At 39.3% G+C, this 16827-nt stretch overlaps 1 protein-coding gene across 2 annotated transcripts in view; it reads right to left on the bottom strand.

Moving 5' to 3' along the window:
- Positions 1 to 119: 119 nt before the first annotated feature.
- The window catches only part of LOC121137488, a 38788-nt gene continuing 22080 nt past the window's right edge, over positions 120 to 16827 (bottom strand). For both annotated transcript variants that reach the window (XM_040739754.1, XM_040739752.1), the window contains 9 exons: positions 14750 to 14820; positions 14036 to 14060; positions 12717 to 12830; positions 9477 to 9547; positions 8748 to 8772; positions 6603 to 6692; positions 4142 to 4212; positions 3335 to 3359; positions 120 to 268 (listed from right to left, as the gene is read on the bottom strand). In XM_040739754.1, the coding sequence (XP_040595688.1) occupies positions 135 to 268; positions 3335 to 3359; positions 4142 to 4212; positions 6603 to 6692; positions 8748 to 8772; positions 9477 to 9547; positions 12717 to 12830; positions 14036 to 14060; positions 14750 to 14820 (626 nt within the window). In that variant the 3' untranslated portion in view covers positions 120 to 134. The remainder of the gene's footprint in view (positions 269 to 3334; positions 3360 to 4141; positions 4213 to 6602; positions 6693 to 8747; positions 8773 to 9476; positions 9548 to 12716; positions 12831 to 14035; positions 14061 to 14749; positions 14821 to 16827) is intronic.

The following is a 16827-nucleotide window of genomic DNA, read 5'->3' as shown; positions in this document are numbered from 1 at the left end:
CTGTGGTTGTATTTCTACTGAAGAGCTAGACAAATAAATAGTATCTACATATTAAAAACTACAGCAAAACATCTCCATAGATTTACATGTAGTGCATAGCATAAAGGGCATCTATTACACATAACTGAACATAATTACTGAATTCCCTCAGTACCTTTTGTTTTAATATCTTCTGTTTTTCTGGAGGTGCCAGCGATGTCTTGAGGTTTGTCCTCATTAAGGGGGACCATATGCTGCTTTTGATACATTTCGTTTACCATGGCACGAACTGGGAATGAATTCACAACAGGGAGAATTATGTCAACTTCATGCAGATAAACAAGAAACTGATACTAGTTAAGTGTCTGTATATTTGATCTCCTTTTTATTTTCAGATAAGTCACTATAATTAGAATGGTGTTTCAAGAAGATCACTGGGTTCAGTGTCCAATTAATTATGCATGACATGATGAAGTAGGTAAAGTCTATGATAGATCACATGATGTTGTAGGTAAAGTCTAAATTGATATAGATGTGGCAACAGAGAAAGAAGAGCAGCATGACTATGTTGGTGTGGTGTCTTATAGGCAGCATTCAAATCCCATTTAGAGCATCATGACACAGCTAAATCCATGCAATCCCGCTGTGGTCACATCTTTGCACCAGTGAACTAAAACTTTCATGAGGACCCCCAGGAGTCTTATCAGTGTAACACAAAAATATATAATGTTAAAGCATAAGGAAAAGCACAAGAATGGCACAAGTGTTCCATGCTGTTTGTGAAATGAGAAAACAACTAGACAGGAATGACTGAATCCTGAGCAAGCTTAGTTTTCCACAGGACAATGACGAATGGTTGTTCACTTTTTATTCTTTGCTCATCCAGGATATTTTACAGTTCATGAAGAACATATGGCATCACGTTAAGTGAGTTTGGAAGGTAAGCATCTGTGTATTCCTCTAACTTTTTAACCTTGGGTACCACATTAGTTTATGACTATGATGTTCTGACTGAATTCCTTGACATAAATAACCAAAGAGAAAGATGCTCTGACTTTGATCTCTGATTCAAATTATGCATTTCCTCCAAAATAAGTTGTAGAAGGTCCCTGAATTAGTAAACACAGCCTTTCGCCAGCATCCTCATCCTGCCAGCAAGTGATTCTGATCAAGTAGCCACGCTGAGAGATGACTTATGCTTGTGGGTCTTCCATGATCACTAGACTCAAGTTATTCTAAATGAAATTGTCACATCAAGGTTGGAAAAAACAGTCCTCTTAAATTGGCTCAATGTGAACTGACATGAAAAAGGATGTGGTGCTTCGTGCTGTAATGACTCCCTCTAGGTGCTAATGGAGATGAGAAAGGCAGTGGCTACTCAAGCAATGAGTGTGGACCACATCTGCTCACTGTTTGCTCATCCAAATTTTAAAAAGACTTAATTCTTTGAGAATTCCATAAAATGTATTTTAACCATATTCATCCCCACTATTACCCTAATTCTCTTGGTTCCATTCACATCACTCCACTCATTATTAGCTTTGTGTTCTTTTTATTTTCCCTAAAAACCCACCAAGATCAATTTGTGCTGATCATATATTCATGAGCATATGGCTATCCTCTGGAGTTTAGTCATCCTGCTAAGAGCAAAGCCAGTTTGTATATACTCTCCATCAGCAGATCTTTATAAGGGGCTTCTTCTATTTTATTTCATTACTTTTGATTTTTTAAATGGTTTTCTGTTTCTTTTTGTTGGTGAAAAAGGCCTCTAGCCTAGGCTGGGCTAAAATTCACTATTTAAAAGGGCTGGTCTTGAACTTATGGCTTTCCTGCATCCACCACTCTAAATCAAAGCTTGGGAAATCATGGGTACATTCCATGGAGTACTTGGAATGAAACTCAGGTTTTTATGACATGATAGGTATGTACTAAGCCAATCCCCATAATAGCTCCACTTAACACATTAGCTCACTAGTGAAACCCTGAACATGCAGACACACCAATGTGGACAGAATGACACCCAGCAACACTCTTCCCCGCTGACTATGTAGATTCACCGAGAGTAAAAATGTAATAGGCAAGAAGGAGACTAACTACCCATGACAGGAAGTAGCCTTGTTGCTCAGAGTCTAGCTCTCCTTTAAAAGTACATTGATGGCTGCTTGCAGAGGACCTGTACAAGGTCAAAGAGGTCAGCACTGGCTTGTAGGAAAGCTGTTCTCAAGCCTAACTGAGAAGATATTGGTAATTTATGGCTTCTATTTGAGGGAGGGACAGTTTGAGTTAAAAGTGTTGACCCTGGAAGGTCAACCCCGTGCCAGTGGATGCCCCTACATGTTTCAGTATGTGTTTAGCATAAAATGGGCTACAAAATTATTTTTTAAGGATATAAATTTGGGAAAAGGTAAAAAGGGAAAGTGGATTCGTAAGAGTCATGAGAGATAAATAAGCAATTTATAGTGCATAAATTTATCAAAAATTTAAAAGAAATAAAATTTTAAATGTATTTCTTGAATAATGATTCAGCACAGGTCATTAAACAAATGACTAGAATTCTCAGTGGACACTGTACTTAAATTTTGTGGCTCTATGTTGTCTAATATGCTATTTTTTTGCTAGATCTTACTGGAATGAAGCATGTCTCTGTTTAATCAAGTTGTGACATATCCACCCAACTTTCCTATATACTGTATTTCATTTTCAGACTTTGTCACCTGAAAAGTCGTATGTATGCTTCTCTACTGTGACTATGTGCTGCATGCTGAACGACACTACCTATGACTTCTATCCACTACAGTAGTCATTGTAGTGTTTGGGATCCCTATGGATTTGCTTTATTGCAGGCAGATGCAATAAAGCAGAACTTTCCCACAGGGATTATGATACTCTTTATGGGATAAGAAGTGGCTCTTCAGATGCATAGATATGGAGGCTTATGACTGTCTCTATGCTCTGTTTTTTTCATATATGAAGGAACACAAGAATGTAACCCAACCCTGCCAGGTGTGGTGATGTTTTAACACATTTTTGTAGGTAAACTGTATTCTGGTTTTTCAATTTACAAACTTATTGCTAGAAATTGGGTTGGGTAGTTTGGATATTTTTCTTTGGAAAAAATTTAGATATGACTTGGTGAACAAATTCCCCAAATATATAAAAGAATCAACATGACAACCATAGATACATGGTCATGATTTGTTACTTGGGATATCACTTTCTTTAAATTACAAACAAAAACATAAAAACTTGTACTTCTCATTATCTTAGAACACAGTGGTCCATCACAAAAAGACAAGCAGTATTTACACAATTCCCACCTGAAATGTGTCTTAGAGAGTGAGTCTATAGTACATACCACATCTGCGTTTTTTAGATATCATCTGTAATTGAAAGGAAAAAATAAAATTTAGATCATGTTGAATAATGCCTGTAAAGTTGTTTGGTCCTTCCATAGTTGACATAATCAGTATAGAAAAGAGCAATCATGTGGAGTCTATATTAATGGGCTCCTTATTTGATGATGTAACAGAAGATGGACAAAGGGGGTCTGCCCTTTGTCCTAAAGACTAGCACCCTTCATATTTTTTTAAATAATTCAACCTGTTTGGCCTCTACTGAAGGTTCCCTAACATACATCACATACCCTCTATAAAAACTTGTATTTTTCACTAAGATATTTTCTGTTTCTAGGGCCTATGTTAGAAATAATTTGAGAATATGATCCAAAGTTAGATGTGTCAGTAGCTTAGTGTGTACAGCAACATTAGGACCTTTAAAACATGATGTACCAGGCTGGAGAGATGACTCAGATGTTAAGAGCATTGGCTGCTCTTCTAGAGGACCCAGGTTTAATTACCATCATCCACGTGGCAGCTCACACCCATATGAAAAAGTTCCAGGGCGTATGATACCCTCATACAGACATATATGCTCATACTGGGATTTGATTTCCAGCATCCACATGGTGCTTCTCTCCTCCTTGGTACCAAGGTCACACATGGTGCAAATATACACATGCAGGCAAAATATTGAAGCATTAAAAAAACACCACCCCACCACAAAAAACATAATCACTTTAATGATTAAAATGTGATACCCATTGAAACTGAAGGGAACCACTGAGGTAACCTGTCTACCTCAGAGAGAGGAAGGGCCCTCTTACCTTCTCTGTCCTCCCTTGTGGCTTTTGCTGGCCCACTGGTGAATCTGGGCTATCAGAGTTTTCAGGGGACACTAGAGGGACAGAAAGTGTCAGTCAGCTCACAGGACTGCTTACTATTTTCTCTGGTCTTTACTTGATGTGAGTAAAAGTGCATTTACTTGGTACATGTGACTAAATCTAATGAACAAGATGGTCTGTTGATGCTAGACTGCTTTCCCATAAGGCAAACTAAGGCAGCAGGAAGACTTGGAGAAAAATGAGGATATACCTTTGTACATCTAACAAAGGACTGATCCAGATGACCTACTAAAATTCAAATGTGTTTCCTGGCATATTGCCCCTGAGAAGAATTCTGTTCAGTTCTCTTCTGGTGATCTTGTCACAGTCTCATGAGTTTTGTGATGAAAAGACATTTAGTGAATACAAAAAGGTCTAGTACATCAAGGGTTGAGGCTGCAGACATGCCTGGTGTTTGTCCACATTGCACGAACAATGCATTCCAGTATGCAGCATCAACAGGAAGGTAGCAGGTAGAAGAGACCACATAGGCCTCCCTGAATCTCCAGACCTACAGTCCTGAGTCAACAAGAAGATTATGAAAGAGGAGAGGTGGCTGTAGAGGGATAGGGGCAAGAGGCAATAAGGGAGATTGAAAGAAGGGACTAGAAGTGGAATCCTGTGTCTCTGTCACATATGGTTCCTAAGCAGGAGCCTGACTTTACAATCAATAAACACTGTGCATTAAATCTACAGGTCTAGTCTAAGATTGGTTCTAAACTCACTTGCAAAATGAGAGAATCAGGAGATGCAGACATAATTCTGAAGAGCCTCAGCTACGAACCTACTCAAGAAGCAATAATGAAGCCCCTGTGAGGAAAAAGATTCCTAATATTATAACCTCATGTTGCAGAAGAGAGACAGGTCAGACCATGCCAAGAGTGAGACATTCAAGTACTGATACCACAGAGGACAGACATAGCCTAAGATCAGATGGGTACCAGGAGAGTAGATTCCCATGAATCCATGTCCTTTATCCTGAGGAATAAACTCAGGACAACTCTCAAAACTAGGTTGAATCAAGGGAGTCTCAAAAGGCACTAAGAATGAGTCAGAGTGCAGACTCTTTCTTACTCATTAAGTCAAAGGATCTAAGATGAATATCAGGCTCTAACCTCTCTTGACTTAATCATGTAGCATGCAGTCCAATATAGGGAGCATATATTGAAAAGAACCAAAAGACATACATTAATTATATCCTTAATTTTCAGGCCATTGCTATTGTTTCAGTGAAGCCATGTTAGGGAACCCTGCTAGCTACTTAGCAGTTTACCCTGTGGATGTCCTTTAAAGAAGGACAAAATGGTCAACAGATGACCAAGAAGGCACTACTACAAAAGTTTCCAGGAGACCCAGGGAATTATCTGCTTATTCTCTATCACCAGGACCACTTTTTAAGATCTTTATATACATGTATATTTGAATGTATAGAGGAGGTGGTCTTCAATCAGAAAGACTGGGTTTATCATAGATTAAAACCCCAAACCGATACTAACTTTTGGGGGCACTGTGATGGTTAATCTCAAAAGTCAAGATGATAAGGGCCAGATCTCTGGGTCATGGCAGTAGGGCATTATCTTGACAGAGTTACTGAGGAAGTAAACTATCCACTGTCAGTGGTATTGTTCCTGGGACTGAGATCCACAACTATATAAGGAGAAGGTGAGCAGAGCATAAGCCTTCCTTTGCCTTATTCTTGTTGCATTGGACCTGTGCCTCAGGCTCCTGGATCTATGGGTTCTTAGCGAATATGCACACCACACTCATGACAGCATGGCAAGTCAAACACTCCTTCTTTGTCATATTTTGGTCATAGTATTTCATCAAAGAAAAAGTACCTAAGGTACACATATTCCATGGAGAGCTACTAAGCACAATTGCACATTTGGTCATACTAAGTGCTGAAAAGCATTAAATGTTAAAAGTCTGCCTTCAAATGTCAGAGCCAGAGGAAAATGAAAGCCAGACAACCTGACAAGACTACAATGATGTTTTTGGAAGAAGAAAAGCACAGAAACCTCCTGCCATTTCCTTGTCCCTACTGTTCTTTCCCACAATCACAGGGTGTGACACACTACTCCAGGGAGCCACTCCACTTGGGACAGTTCAGAAACGTTATCTGTTTCAAATTTTGTCCTAACTCCTGACAATTTTGACAAACACCATGTCAATCTTGAGGCACTTTACACTCAGTTCATCTACATTAAACGTTTCTGGGAGTAAGTAATAGGGTGGCCCACCTATTCCTGCCTGTACCAGGGGAAGTGACAATGAAAAGAGACAACAAATTAAGAGTATCTACTTAAGAAAATACGGCTAATTCATTCATAGATTTTTCATATATCATACAACATGATCTATAATTATGAAACAATGCAATCAAATTGTTGTATTTTGACAGTACCTTCCATTTCATTTCGTGGTCTTTCTATGGAAGCTGAAGCTTTACAGACAACAGGGCACCTCCAACACATTTGTCTTAACGTATTTGAGCCTGGGAATGCATTCACAACAGTGACAGTTATGTCAGCTTCATGGCATAAAAAACAGAGGAAATCAATAATGGTTCCATTTTAAACATTCTATCTCATGACCATGCTCCAGACACTGTCCTCAGAATCTCAGTGGTCTTGGGAAATTCACTGAGTGCACTGTACACTCCAGCATGCATTGCATGTATGGTGTACTTAAGTCATAAGTTTATGTCAACTTGACAATGCAAAAAGAATAGAAACATGACTGTTCCATTGGAGTTGTACCTAACAAGCAGAATCAAAATCTCTTTTAGAGTCACATGAACACAGTAAAATTTATAACTCCCTAACTTCCATGTGGGTTTCACTAGGATGCTATATACTTGACTCCCTATGAGACTTCTCAGTTCAAAACACATGAATATACAAGTGCATATGCATCTATGTATATATGTGTAAGCACAGAAACTAAACCTCCTCAAGGAAGAGCACATATACTGCAGAAGTGCTCTGTGGTGTCTGCTAAATGGCAGCAGAGTCAGTTATCTATGAGTGAACCCAGGAAGCATGAGGTTTGTGTCGGTTATGCATGGACAGGTGCACTGAGAGTGCACCATACCTGTTCATGCCTACCTTCTCTGTATTGTTATGTTTTCTTTTCTTTTTCAGAAAATATATCTAGTCTAGTCTAGCCTGAAATTCACTACAGACAAAGAAAGGCCTTGAACTTGTGTTTCTCTTTCTTCTACTTCTTACGGACAAGGATTAATAGAATTGAACCATCCTGGGTACATTTTAAGCAGAACTAAGAAACTCTGGATCTGGGCATGCAAAGCATAGCTTCCCTTATGCAAACGGCAATATTACAAAGCACTGAAAGTAGGCACATTATGCAGGATACACTTGAAATCATATACTGAGCCACATGGTTCACTGCTGAAAATATGTAACTACTTAGTGTAAACTTCAAAACATGGAGACTGACCACCACTGAGAGGAAAATCTCCTGAAGCATAGAGTTTGTCCAACCTTTAAAGGTGTAGTCCCATGAGGGGGCTGTGGTATAGTGCATTCCTTCAATAACAGCACATGTAGGCTTAGACAGGTAGAACTGTATGATATCCAGCCAATAAAGTTATATATACAGGTAGTGCTAGTATAGCCCCAGATACACAGTGATACCCTGCTTCAAAAATAAAAATACCCTTAATTCCATAAAGAATAAGATAGCACTGATCAATTTCCAAGTGATGACTAGAATTCTTAGTTGACACTGTGTCTAAATTGTGTTGCTCTTTGTGCATACTAATATTGCCAACCCACTTAACCTTTTCTCCAGACCTTCTTAGAATGAGTTGTGTCTATGCTAAAGCCAGTTGGGACATATCCACCCCACATTCCGGTGTACTGGGTTTCATTTTCGGCTCTGTCACCCGAAAAGAAGTATGTGTGCTTCTCTATCTTTCAAACTGACTATCTTCTGCCTGCTGAATAAGAATATCTAGACAACAGTTATGTTTGTATTTGAAATCCCTGTATATTTGCCTTATTGCAGATGCTGAAAACTGGAAGTCTTCTATAGGGATTATTGTGCCTTTGATGCGGTAAAAGAGGCTCTTGAGATGCACACCAAAAGAGCTTCATCAATACTACTGAACTGTTCTTTATTCATATGGATGGGCACAAAACCACATGCCTGACAAAGCATGGCTGTGATGAGGTTTGAGCACATTTTTGTAGGTAATGTGTATTCTGATTCTTCAATTTACATATGTCACTGTAAACTGGGTTGGGAAAATGACATGCGTGTTTTTAGGGGGGAAAGTTTTAGACACAACTTGGAGAACAAAATTAAACAAAAGTGTTCACTGGTGAGCAAAATAAACAAAGATATATCCATGAGTTTTTACTTGGTATATTGTTTCTTCTACTTTTTCGTTTAAAGAAGAAATAAACAACTAAAGCCACAATTCTAATTAACAACATCTTAGATTACAGCTGTGCATCATACAAAATAGAGTGTTTACACAATTCCTATTTAAACTGTGTCTCGGAAGTGGTTAAAAAATACATACCATACATGCATTTTCTAGAAGCCACCTGCAATAAATAGGAAAGAAAATATTTAATGCCGTGATCATGCTGAGTAATGTCTGAAAAGCCTTTGGTTTATTCAATGACAGGGTGTAATTGCAATCAGGACAGAGAACAGTAAAGAGGAGACTATATTAAAGGGTGTATTATTTGATGATGTCACAGAAGATCTGGGATTCTGTACTTTGTGACAAAAACTAGTATCTTTCATACTTTTTCTGATTCAAAGGTAGATGAGGCAAACTTGTTTGGCCCTAGAGGGTTAAAAAATCAACATCACATAACATTCAAGAAAACTTGCATTTTTTTCTAAGATGTTTACTGTTTCTAGAGCCTGTGGTTTGTTAATAACTTCAGTATATTACCCAAAGTTTGATATGTTGGAGGCTTATTGTTTCCAACATGAGGATTTCAGTGTTCAGTTGGTCATATCTTTAAACCATGAAGGTCTATAAACCTAAAGTATAAACCAGAGGCACTCACCTTGATGGAATCACTCATAAAGCAGGACACAAATTGTGCCACATTGAGATGCATGCTGTTTTGAATCAAGACCAAGTTGGTACAGTTAAATTCCCTCCTCCAACTAAATAAACTCTCTAATGCCCATGATGCCTCAGACCAGTTTCATGATTCAAATGTGATACCCACTGAAACATGAGGGGACCACCGATGTAACCTTTCTGCCTTAGAGAAAAGAAAAGTCTTACCTTCACCATCCTCATTAAAGGCTTTCGCTGGAACCTTGGTGAAGTTGCAATTTTAGCAGGTTCAGGAGACACTAGGGACAAAGAAAGTGACTCTTAACCCACTGAATTACTATTTACAGGAAATCTTTTCTTGATGTGGGCAAAAGTGCATTTAGTTGGCACATACGACTAAATCTAATGAACAATATTGTTGGGCTGTTGCTGCACTGTCTTCGATGAAGGTAAATTAAGCCAGAAAGAAGATCAACAGAAAAGTAAGACAGATTTTTTTCTTTATGGGGAATGGGAAGATAAAGCGTTTTAAACGAATCTGTTTTATGGCATAAAGATGAAATAAATCTTTGAAACTGTCTTTTTACACTTATTCTAGTTTGGAGACTCAACAGTTAGCTGTGCATTGAGTATAACTGAACCTTCTATGCCAGATTTTTTTAATTCACTAGGCATTTTTAGGTTCAATTTCTTGTCCTCAGTCTTACAGCAAGTGCCTTTACTGCTGAGCCATCTCGCTGGCCGCATAAAGCAAATCTTATGATAAAAATCACACAGCGCAACCCGTTCCTGAGATGATTTTGAGTGCAGGGTAATTGCCACTCTCTTCAGGCTCAGCTGGCCACCAGTAGACGATTACCTATGTCCATGTAATAAAGGTCTGATCCACCTACACCAGAGATTCAACTGCCTTTGCAGGCATGCTTTTCTGAGAAGGGTTCTTCTATGTTTTCTCCCAGTGATCTTTTGAATCTCATGGGCTACGTGAGTGTGAGTCATCTTGTGATTGATGAACTATCTAGGACACCCAGGACTGAGGCTGATGAACATTTCTGAGAGTTAGTCTACATTGCCTGGACAATGTCCTCCAGTACACAGTATCACCAATAATGCCATAGAAGAATGGACCACACAGGCATACATGGCTTTTCATAGCTATAGTACTGAATCAACATGGCATTTATGGAAGAGAAGTGGCTGGAGAGGGATAGGGGCCCGAGGTAATATGAAGGGAGACTGACAGGTGGGAAACAGAAGTGGAATCCTGTGTCTCTGTCACACACAGCTCACAAGTGGGTAGAAACTGTGAATTGAACCTACAGACTATAAAAAGGAGCCCAAACCAGCTCCAGAATAAGAGAATCCAAGAGAAGCAGACATACATCTGAAGATTCTAGGCTGTAAGTCAACTGAGGAAGTGACATTGAAGTCACTTAGAGGACAGAGACTCCTTATATTAAAATCTCATTAGCCCAGGAAGGATGAGACAAGTCAGAAAAAGACAATAGCGTGGATAGGAGACACGTATGGACAGCAGGGAGGACAGGCACATCCCATGGGTGCCTGGAGAAGCAATCCATTTGTGTCTATATCCTTTATTGTGAGGAACATGGCAGTATATTTGTGAAACCCACAAACTCAGTCTCTGTATCTTGGAGGATGAAGTAAGGATGCCTCTAAAAGCATTGAGGATGGGTATGAGTACAGATTCTCTCTCATCCATTCAGTTAAAGGATTCAAGATTGATTTCATCCTGTAACCTCCCTTGACTCAATCTAGTTGCCAGTTAAATTTAAGGAACATAGACTGCTAAAAGTTAAAGGTATCCATGAGGTCTTTACTTTTCAGGACACTGCTAGTGTTGCAATGAGGCCATACTGGAGAAACCTGCTTTCTACTTAGCAGTCTAACCTCCAGATGTCCTTTAACGTGGAACTAAATGGTCAAAGGAGAACCAAGGACACTGGTACAAAATTCCCAAGGGATCATGAGAATATGATTTTCTCATTTGGTATCATCAGGACTTTCTAAGACACACACACACACACACACACACACACACATATATATATGAATATTTGAATATTTGAACATTTGAGTGCCTAGAAGAGGACTGTCGCCCACCAGTGGGACTGACCATACCATAGATTAAAATGCTGTGAATATTTGTGCAGTGTCTGAAAATGTGTCAGTGTGATCCATTTAATAAAGAGTAGAATGGATAATAGCAAGGCAGGAAGAGGTTAGGTGGGTTTTCCAGGGATAGGGAGGACTCTGGAAATAAAAGAAAAGTTGGAGATGACTGGCAAATGTAGATTGGAAAATGGAGGTGCAAAATAAAGAAAGATAATGCCAAGTGATAGAACATAGATTAATGTAAATGGGAAGTCAATCACACTGACACACCTTCACACACAGTATACAAATATCCAACAACATCAAAATTCTCAAATGAACACAACAGTTTACGGGCACTGTGATAATTAATCTCAATAGTCAAGTTGCTATGATCCAGATACCAGAACATGCTTATAGAGCATTTTCTTGACAGGGTGAACTGAGGAAGTAAACGGTCCCACTGTCGGCTGAGATCCACAACTATATAAGGAGAAGGTGAGCAGAGCATAAGTCCTCCTTTGCCTTATTCTTGTTGCATTGGACCTGTGCCTCTGGCTCCTGGATCTATGGGTTCTCAGCAAATATGCACACCACACTCATGACAGCATGGCAAAATGATCACTCCTCCTTTGGAATATTTTGGTCATAGTATTTCATCAAAGAAAAAGTACCTAAGGTACACATATTCCATGGAGAGCTACTAAGCAAACTTGGACATTTGGGAGTGACAGATGCTGAAGAACATTTAATGTTAAAGTCTGCATTTAAATGACAGAGCCAGAAGCATAGAGCACTTAAGCCTGACAACATGACAAGTCTACCATGATGCCTTTGAAAGGAAGAGGAAAAGCACAGAAATCCCCTGCCATTTCCTTTTCCCTACTGTTCTTTCCCACAAGCACAGGGTGTGACACACTACTCCAGGAGCCACTCCACTTGGGACAGTCCAGAAATGTTGTTGCCTGTTTCAAATTTTGCCCTAACTCTTGACAACTTTGAAAATCACCATGTGACTCTTGAGACTGCTTACACTGAGTTCATCTACATTAAAGGTTTCTGGGAGCAAGTATTAGAGAGGGTTCCCTATTCCTGCCTGCCCAGGTGAAGTGACAATGACAGAGACAAGATTGAGTTCATCTTTCCTATGTTTACTGTTACTCAATGATTGTAACAGTTCACGTAAAGTACATTTTTAAATTCTTTTGTTGAATAGCACCTGATGAACTATGCAAATTAACATTATCTACATTGGAAACTAATGCTAAGTTCATCATTTTTACCCTTTATAATACAATAAATATCAACAACTAACATATATCACCCAATGAAATTATTGCCTTTCAACAGTACCTTCCATTTCACTTTGTGCTCCTTCATTGGAAGTACCGTCTTGGACTTGAGGTTCTTCAGTGTCCCGAGGAAAAACAGTGCTATTCCGAAAGAGTTTCCTCCAGATTTTGGACACTGGGAATGCATTAACAGCAATGACAATTATCTCAGTTTCAAGGCAGACAACAGAGGAAACTAGTTTGTTTTTCTACATCCATCTCATGACTACTCTGCAGGCACTGTCATCAGAGTCACAGTGGTGATTAGGGAGATCACTGAGTGCACTGCATATTCCAGCATGCATTACATTCATGGTGTAGGGAAGTCATAAATCCATGTCAGTGTGACAGTGTTGTGTTTCCCTGCTGAATGTATGTGCCTAATGAGTGCTCACATTCAAATCTAAGAGAATGCCCTCTCCTGAGATGAAAAGTTTCTGGAGCATAAAGTGTACCTGACTTTTAAGGATGTGTTCTCATTGGTTATAGAGAGAACTTCTTTTATAACAGCACTGTGTAGACAGAGGCAGGTGAAGTTGTGTGAGTTCCTAGCCAGTATGGTTTATGTGTATGCAGTTCTAGTACAGGTATGGACACACAGTGAGTCCCTGCCTCAAAAACAAAGCAAAAGAAAACACTGTATTCTCAACGATGAGATGATATAGATAAAGCTCCAGTTGGTGACTGCAGTTCTCAGGGTACACTGCCCATAAATTGTGTCCCTCTTTGTGCCCACACTAATGTTATATAAAATGGTATGTTTTTCTTCAGAAAATACTGGAATGCATTGTGACTAATAGAAACCAATTTTGGAACTATCTACCGTACTTTCCTTTGTACTTTACCTTGGAGTGTCTGAAACCTGAAAAGAAGTACCTGCGTTATCTACCTTTCCAACTTGTGACTACCCGCTGCACTGCAGGCAGATGTAAGAAGGCAAAATTCTTCTACATGGGTTGTTGTGCCCTTGATGGAGCACACAGTGACTCTTGAGATGAACAGCTAAGGAGCCTCATCACTACTTTTGAGCTGTTTCTTTTGAAAAACGGATGAGCACAAAAGCATATAACTGATTCTGCATATTTGAAATGAAGTTTGAACACATTTTTGTAGATATCCTATAATCTGATTTTGAATTTACAAAATTGTCATGGGAAACTGTGTTGTATATTTGGATAGCTTTTAAGGGAAAAAAGACTTAGACAAGAATCAGGGCAAAATTGAGCAAAGTCACAAAGACTAAAGATAGATGCATGATTTGTTACCTCCTATTATGGCACTTGTCTTTAAAACAACCAAAGAAAACACTTTAAAATGACAATTCTCAAATGAAATACATACCAAATCTGCGTTTTTTAGACACCACCTGCAATAAATAGGAATGAAAATATTTAATGCCAAGATCTTGATGTGTAATGTCTGAAAAGCATTTGGTTTATCCAATGACAGTGTAATTGTAGCCAGGACAGAGAAGAGCAGTAAAGATGAGACTATATTAATGGGTACATTATTTGATGATGTCACAGGAAATCTGGGATTCTGTACTTTGTGACAAAGTAGTAATTTTCATACTTTTCTGAATCAAAGGCAGATGAGGCAAACTTTTCTGGCCTATAGAGGGTTGTAAAGCCTACACCACATACCATACATGAAAACTTGTATTTTTCCATAAGATGTTTTCTGTTTTCAGGGTCTGTGATTTGGAAATAACTTGAGTATATGACTCAAAGTCTGATATGTTGGAAACTTAGTGTGTCCAGCTTAAGGATGTTCAATATTCAGCTTGTCAGATCTTTAAACCATGAGGACTAGTGAGAATTAGAGGCACTCACCTTGATGGAATCACTCATAAAGCAGGACACAAAATGTGCCACGTTGTGATGTATGCTGTCTTGAATCAAGACCAAGTTGGTACAGTTACATTCCCTCCTCCAACTAAACTCTCTAATGCCCATGATGCCTCAGACCAGTTTCATGATTCAAATGTGATACCCACTGAAACATGAGGGGACCACCGATGTAACCTTTCTGCCTTAGAGAAAAGAAAAGTCTTACCTTCACCATCTTCATTGGAGGCTTTCGCTGGAACCTTGGTGAAGTTGCAATTTTAGCAGGTTCAGGAGACACTAGGGACAAAGAAAGTGACTCTTAACCCACTGAATTACTATTTACAGGAAATCTTTTCTTAATGTGGGCAAAAGTGCATTTAGTTGGCACATACGACTAAATCTAATGAACAATATTGTTGGGCTGTTGCTGCACTATCTTCGATGAAGGTAAATTAAGCCAGAAAGAAGATCAACAGAAAAGTAAGACAGATTTTTTTCTTTATGGGGAATGGGAAGATAAAGCGTTTTAAACGAATCTGTTTTATGGCATAAAGATGAAATAAATCTTTGAAACTGTCTTTTTACACTTATTCTAGTTTGGAGACTCAACAGTTAGCTGTGCATTGAGTATAACTGAACCTTCTATGCCAGATTCTCTTAATTCACCAGGCATTTTTTAGGTTCAATTTCTTGTCCTCAGTCTTACAGCAAGTGCCTTTACTGCTGAGCCATCTCGCTGGCCGCATAAAGCAAATCTTATGATAAAAATCACACAGCGCAACCCGTTCCTGAGATGATTTTGAGTGCAGGGTAATTGCCACTCTCTTCAGGCTCAGCTGGCCACCAGTAGACGATTACCTATGTCCATGTAATAAAGGTCTGATCCACCTACACCAGAGATTCAACTGCCTTTGCAGGCATGCTTTTCTGAGAAGGGTTCTTCTATGTTTTCTCCCAGTGATCTTTTGAATCTCATGGGCTATGTGAGTGTGAGTCATCTTGTGATTGATGAACTATCTAGGACACCCAGGACTGAGGCTGAAGAACTTGTCTGGGAGTTTGTCTACACTGCCTGGACAATGTCTTCTAGTACACAGAACCACTAATAAGGGAACTGGTAGATTGGACCACACAGGCCTCCATGGCATGCTAGACCAAGACACATGGTAATTATGAAAGAGAAGTAGCTGAGGAGGATAGGGGCCAGAGGTAATAGGAAGGAAGACTGAAAAGTAGAGGTTAGAAATGGAATCCAGACTCAGTCACACACAGATCAGAATCAGGTAGAAACTTAATTCAGCCTACAGATATACTCTATAAAAATGAGCCCAAAGCTACTGCAGAATGAGAGAATCCATAGAAGCAGATATACTTCTGAGGAGCCTAGAGTGTGAGGACTGAAGACATGACAGTGAAGTCACTGAGAGGACAGAGACTCCTTAGATCAAATTTCATGTCCCCAGGAATGATGAGAAATGTCAGACCATGCCAAGAGTGTGGGACTCAAGTACCTACAGCACAAGGGACAGACACACCCTATGGTTGCCTACACAGCTAATCCCCTCATGTCTATATCCTTTAATCTGAGGAATATGGGCAGTATTTTATGGAATTCACAAACTCAGTCTCTGTATCTTGGAGGATGTCTAAAAGTACAGATCCTTTCCCCATTCATCATCCATTAATTCAAAGGGTCCAAAATAGATATCAGCCTGTAACCTGCCTTGACTCAGTCACCCAGCATGCCAGTTAAAGCTAAGGAGCACAGACTGCTAAAAGCTGAAGACACACATGAGGCCTTTAATTTTCAGGACATTGATAATGTTCATTTATTTATCAGTCTATGAATGTCCTTTAAAGAGGGACTAAATGGTCAGTAGGGGAAGAATTAGGCACTACTACAACATCCTACTGGACCCAGGGAAAGTATCTGCACATTCTGCACCACTAAGAGGACTTTGTAAAATCTTTAGTTATGTATACATTTGAATGCACAGGAGGAGGTGGTCTCTTCCACCAGAAAGACTGGGTTTATCATAGATTGAAACACCAAACTGATCACTACCTTTTGGGGGCACAGTGATGGTTAATTACAAAAGTCAAGATGATAAGGGCCAGACCGGTCATGGCAGAAGAGCATTATCTTGACAGGGTTAACTGAGGAAGTAAATTGTCTCACTGTTGGTGGTATTGTTCTTGGGGCTGAGATCCACAACTATATAATGAGAAGTTGAGCAGCACATAAGCCCTCCTTTGCCTTATTCTTCTTGTACTTGAACTGTGCCTCAGGCTCCTGGATCTATG

Source organism: Mesocricetus auratus, unplaced genomic scaffold (assembly GCF_017639785.1).
Source record: "Mesocricetus auratus isolate SY011 unplaced genomic scaffold, BCM_Maur_2.0 Super-Scaffold_100691, whole genome shotgun sequence".
NCBI lineage: Eukaryota > Metazoa > Chordata > Mammalia > Rodentia > Cricetidae > Mesocricetus > Mesocricetus auratus.
This window is presented reverse-complemented; position numbering and strand designations above follow the sequence as displayed.